The sequence below is a fragment of the Herpailurus yagouaroundi genome, unplaced genomic scaffold (genome assembly GCF_014898765.1).
Source record: "Herpailurus yagouaroundi ecotype Mexico unplaced genomic scaffold, PumYag 67700, whole genome shotgun sequence".
NCBI lineage: Eukaryota > Metazoa > Chordata > Mammalia > Carnivora > Felidae > Herpailurus > Herpailurus yagouaroundi.
This window is the reverse complement of record NW_024420499.1, coordinates 7,769,329-7,774,956: the sequence shown is the minus strand read 5'-3', so window position 1 is coordinate 7,774,956 and position 5,628 is coordinate 7,769,329. Positions and strand designations below refer to the sequence as shown.

Here is a 5,628-nt window from a genome sequence, read left to right as displayed (position 1 = left end):
GAGAGAGAGAGAGAGAGAGAGAGAGAGAGAGAGAGAATTCCAAGCAGGATCCACGCTGCCAGCGCAGAGCCTGATACGGGGCTTGAACTCATGAACCCTGAGATGATGACCTGAGCCAAAATCAAGAGTCAGACACTTAAATGACTGAGCCACCCAGGCGCCCCTAGAAACCACTTCTTTCTGCCACAGGTACCAGTTCACATAACTGGTGGTCACTGACACATGTACTGTAGAACTAGTCTCATTAGGGCTCACTGGCCCGAGAGGGAGGGCAGTGTGTACAATCTGTTGGATGGGCTCCCTAAGCACTCCTGTCCCTACTAGCTCTTTAATCAAGACAGAGACTAACCCTTCCAGCCCCCTTCCCTCTCCCTGGCATCCTTACTGATACCACATGGCTAGGCTGAGAGAGCCAGGTGGGGTCCTGGCTGTATACCTGTCCCACTACCACCGTTCAAATCATGGCATTTCTCCACTGGGAACATATCTTATAAGCAAGAGAAATATTACTCATATTCAAAATATCAATTTTTATAATATAATTAACAGTTTAAGCTACACTTAGATGTGTGTCATAGCCATCAAATAAAACAAGACGCAGATTAATTTCAAGGGTCATAATGGTGTTGCCTGTGCTATTGATAAAAGTCATTAACTGTAACCAGCATAAGTCTTAACAGCTGTAAGCCATCACCATTAGCCCCAGAAGGGAGTTATGAGGTCTGATAGTCAATCTTTAAGGACTAGGTAGGGCCAAAGCCTTGTGTCATGTGGTAAATCAAGCGGGCCAACTTTTGGCAGAATTGGAAGTTTGATGTGCAATAGAGGCTTTATCATAAATACAGTCTTTTACTTTGTGTAAGAGGCAACAGTTTTTTCTTTAAATGACAAAAGGATTCAGCATTGTGAAGCTGCCCACATTGTTTCAAGAAACTACTTGGCAAGCAGGCCCTGAATTGTTTTGGGACTTATCAGTCACTCTTGCTGGCAGGAAGCCAGGATCACTGAGATGGATACCTTTACCTTGTCAACCAACTGGGCATCATTTCTATTTTGCAAACTTTGAACACAGGAGGAAGTTTTCCTAACACTTTATGAACATTCACAGTTCAAACACGTCACACGTATCAATTCCAAGTTTATATAACAGCACATTCAATGAATCAACACGGGCTTCTCACAAAATCACTTTGACTTCTTTGCTGTTTCCTGCGTATTTTGCCCAAACTTTATTAGATGCTTTTTTTTTTTTACAGGGACATACCAAAGAGTTTTAACACAAGCACTTCAGGGGTTACAAGGTAGCTGCCAGGAGCAGCTAGATATCTTATCTCCTTGGCTAGAGGCTTCTGGAGTCCGGGGAGGAAGGGGCACACACAAGGCCAGGGTCAGCTCCAGCAGCAGGGAACAAGACAACAGCAGGCAGCAGTTAGCACAGCTTACCCTTATTTTCAGTTTGAAGTGGACTTTCCCTTGGTCTCAACAAATGACATTATAATAGTGAGCCTCAGCAAATGACCTTATAAGAATATGGCACCAATCTGGTGGCTGGTTTCAATCCAACCTCTTGCTGTCTCACCTTCCAAAAATTTATCAACACGTTGCACAGGATATCCCAGCCCACCCGGCCAACGCACAGGCAGGACAGTGAGAGAACCCCTGCTCCCCTCCCCCTGCCCACCACTCAGGCAAGAGAGGCAGTACCAGACCCTGGGATGTCTTAACTCCCAACATGGCCCAGACAAGCTTGCATGCTACCAGATCCCAAGGAGTCTTGTCTCTCCTAACCTGGCCCAATGCTACCCTGAGTGGGAGGGAAACCCTATCTCTACCTCTCCTTGCCCCCACTGAGGCAAGAGCATGAGAAACCAGATCCCAGGGAAATCTATCTTATCCTTTAACCTGGTCCACCCAACCCCTGGTCTTCTAAAAGAAAGCATTCTATCTAATGAAGCCTCGCATCTCATCAGAGCCTGGGAGGCAATGGGAACTGTCCCAGGATAATCTCTCTGGGACAGATAAGATGGAAAGTGGGAGGGGACTTTAGGTCTGCACTTCACAAGCCTCCCATCCTCTCCTGTTCCAGGAGGACAACCTATGTGGATTCTTGCAAAGTCGCCAGGGCCAAGCTGCTGCCCTACAGACATCCTGCATGTATCTAAAAGCATTCTTGTCTAAAATTAAGGTCATTACCCACCAACACAAGCCTATTCTTCCTCTGTTCCATATACAGTAAAACCCTGGATTGCAAGTAACTTGTTCTGCAAGTGTTCACAAGACAAGCAAACATTTCTAATCAATTTTAACTTGATAAATGAGCGATGTCTTACAAGTAGTTTGTGCAGCCAATCGTCACATGATCACAACCGAACCAATGGTTCTTGAAATTCACTTTGATATACGAGTGCTTTGGATTATAAGCATGTTCTGGGAATGAATTATGCTCGCAAACCAAGGTTTTACTGTGTGTGTGTGTGTGTATATATATACACACACACACACATACACATACACATATATAGCGCCAGCATCCAAAGGACCTCAAATGTGAAATTCAAAAATCCTGGTTTGTCTCTCACTCTCATACCCCATGCATCTCTAAACTCTCCCCCATCTTCCTATTTATGGTCCCACTGTCAGTTTCTTAGTTTACAGAAATCCTCTCATCTGGATTATCACGTTAACCTCCTAACTAGTCTCTGAAGGCCATGACTCTCTTCTCCAATCCATCTTTCACCTGGCTGTAAGATTAACTTTCCTGCAGCACAGCTCTGCTCATGACTTTCCCCTGCTCAGAAAACTTCAGACTAAAAGGCCCAATACCTGGGCCTCCCAGTCACATCCTGGTCCTAGTCTGCCTTTTCTAACCTTATTATCTACTTGGTACTTGGAGCAAAAAGACCTGGGCTTGAGTCCTGGATCTGCCACTTACTAGACCTACAACCTTGGAAAAGTCCATTAAATTCTGAGCTTCTGTATCTTCATCTGCAGGATGAGGATAATAAGGATGGTAATGACAGTACTAATATTAATTATAATAAGGCCGTTGACTTCAGAGGGTAAAGTTACAAATGTATTTGTGAAGGCTCTTTATCAGCTCTCTAACGACAGACAGTTTTGACTACTTGTAAACTCCCTGCTCTAATTAAACTCAACTACTCAATATTCTTCATGCTTTTGTTCACACAGTTGTTCCTTTTGCCTGGAATGCCCTTCCCTCCCCACATCCATATCCACATGTCCCGATCCTTCAAATCTCAGCTCAAATGTCACCACATCTACAAAGCCTTTCCTAACCCTCCTCTTCCTGGTGAGCTGGAAGTCATCCCTCCTTCCTCTCAACTCCCACAGCATTCGAGGTGTGGATCTTTGCTGATGCACCCCTTTCTGTTTTGCTGTTATACAAAGCATAAACCTTCTGGACATGTTTTATCTCCCCCTACTAGAAAAGGGAGTCTGTGCTGTGCTCATTTTTGTACCTACCACAGTGGCCTTGCCCACAGTGTGTGCTCAATAAATATTCACCGGATGAATGATTCACTAGAAAATTAATACATAAGTGGAGAAGAAAACCCTATTGAAGGAACACCTAAAATGAAAGCTTTGGGCTACCAGTTAACATTTTGCTCTCCTCTTTTTCCTATTAGTAATATTACCAAAAAGGGTTGTGATTTGGTGTTTAAAATCTGGGTTTTAAAATCTGGGTTAAAGCAATTGCTTTAAGTAGAGGCTGGGGTACATCTAGCAAGCTTTGAAACCACTTTCAAGATTTTGTACCGTGCTACCTTGTCCCATAAACGTCTCTCCCTTCTTTCAATTTCTGAAATATTTACAATGTGCTCTGTGTGCTGCATTTGGTCCGGGAATGCCTTTCTTCTTTGCTTTCCACACAGTATTTAGCACACTACTGCAAAAGCTGATGTACTTGGCTTCAAGGGATCAACTGAAAACGCTTTAAAAGCAAACATCGGTGGAGCGAGAGGTTAAGTGCTCAGTATTCATTCCAGCGGTGTGAGGGCGCTCGTGGACCACGGACCCAGCCCTCCGCAGTCGCAGGGAGCCAAATGCACTCGTGTCATCTCTTAAGGGATGTCCCATCATTCCCAGATTCCCTGGTCCCAAAAGTTGAAGAACTCCGTCTTCCAGACCTTTCCTCAGGACCCTACCGGGTCCTCCGCAATGCCCCTCTGCTAACTTGGCGCCCTCCGCCGGTCGCCAGTGCCTGCGGAGCCCAGCTGCCTCAGGGCCCTGTATTTTTATGCATCACGTTTTGATTATTAACTAAGCTATCCTAAAGTGCCCAGAACATCACGAACCAGAAAGAAAACGCACAAGGGAGTCCTAACTCTTCCGGCACACCTGGTTTCCTGAGCTTTATTCGCTGGACCTCGCCCCCCACCCCCACGCCTGGCGAGAGAGTCGTCCCCCTCCGCCTGCGGGGTCGGGGCCGGTCCCGACGCCCCCACCCCAGCCCCGGCCCGCCCCGCGCGGCTCCGCACATTCCTCTCGCGACCACGGCACCACGTTGGCACCGCTGCCTCGGGCTATCGCGGCCAGGCCCGCCCTCGCCACTCACCTAGCAGCTCCGCGATGGCACTGAAGGGTCGCGTGTGGCTGCTGGAGTTGCTCTGTAGGTAGCGGGGGCTCATCTGGGGGCGAGAGAAGGTCCCGTCCCGCGTGAGGCCTCGGCCCGCCGGGCCCTCCCCGCGCGCCCCCCGCAGCCCCTCGGGCCCCCGACCTACCGTGCTCAGGCGTATCCCAAAGGCCTGCGGGCCGCCGCCCGGCCGGGCCAGCGCGCTGCCCGGCGCGCCAGGGCCCGCGGGGGCCCCTCGGTACAGGAGCATTTTTTTGGCCGCCACGATACTCGCTTGCTGCCGCCGGACTCCTCGCCCGGCAGTCCCGGACTGGCCCTCACTCACTCCCCCTCGCAGCTGGTGGCGGCCGTCTGGGGCCGGCCCTCCCTCGCTCCCACCCGCAGCTGGCGGGGGCGGGGCGCGCTCCAGCCACCTGTCCCGGGCGGGAGGGGTGAGGCCGGCGGAGCAGAGCAGCGGCCCCGCCCTGTCAGCACCTCTCCCGACCGACCGACTGCCCGCCGGGGCGGCCTCAGGGCCGTACGGAAATATGGCGACCTCCTGACAGCCGCTCCTTGATCCCCGCCCCTAATTAATTCTTGGCGTTTGCCATAGGCCAGGCCGCCGAGCGGGAAAGCGCGGGGGGGGGGGGGGGCGCGGGGAGGGGCGGGAATGAGGCAAGGGAAGAGAGAGGATGTAGGGATTTCTGGAACAGAGTCCCAGTTAGGCTGCATGACTAACGGGCAGGATAAGACAAGTCTTTCAAGTTCTAAAGACTGCAGTTTTGCTATCTGGGAAGATAGGCTCGCGTGATGGGAAAGCATTCTGACTCCTCTGGCTCCAGTGCCTCCAGAAGCACCCAGAAATTTCTGGAACGCAATTGGCAAATCATCTTCAAAGCTTTTCAAGTGTGTGTGTGTGGGGGGGCGGCTGTTTATAAAAGAAAAAAAATGGGATGCACTTAAATGCTCCAAAATACGGTATTGGTTAATTTATGGAGTGCCCATGAAATGGAATACTATGCAGATCTTAAAGGCCATGTTTGTAGATGAATATT

General features: G+C 49.6%; 1 protein-coding gene across 2 annotated transcripts in view; it reads right to left on the bottom strand.

Moving 5' to 3' along the window:
* The window catches only part of MORC4 (MORC family CW-type zinc finger 4), a 52,206-nt gene extending 47,077 nt beyond the window's left edge, over positions 1-5,129 (bottom strand). For both annotated transcript variants that reach the window (XM_040468503.1, XM_040468504.1), the window contains exons 1-2: positions 4,743-5,129; positions 4,577-4,649 (exon numbers count right to left, since the gene is read on the bottom strand). In XM_040468503.1, coding sequence (XP_040324437.1) covers positions 4,577-4,649; positions 4,743-4,844 — 175 coding nt within the window. In that variant the 5' untranslated portion in view covers positions 4,845-5,129. The remainder of the gene's footprint in view (positions 1-4,576; positions 4,650-4,742) is intronic.
* Positions 5,130-5,628: the final 499 nt, after the last annotated feature.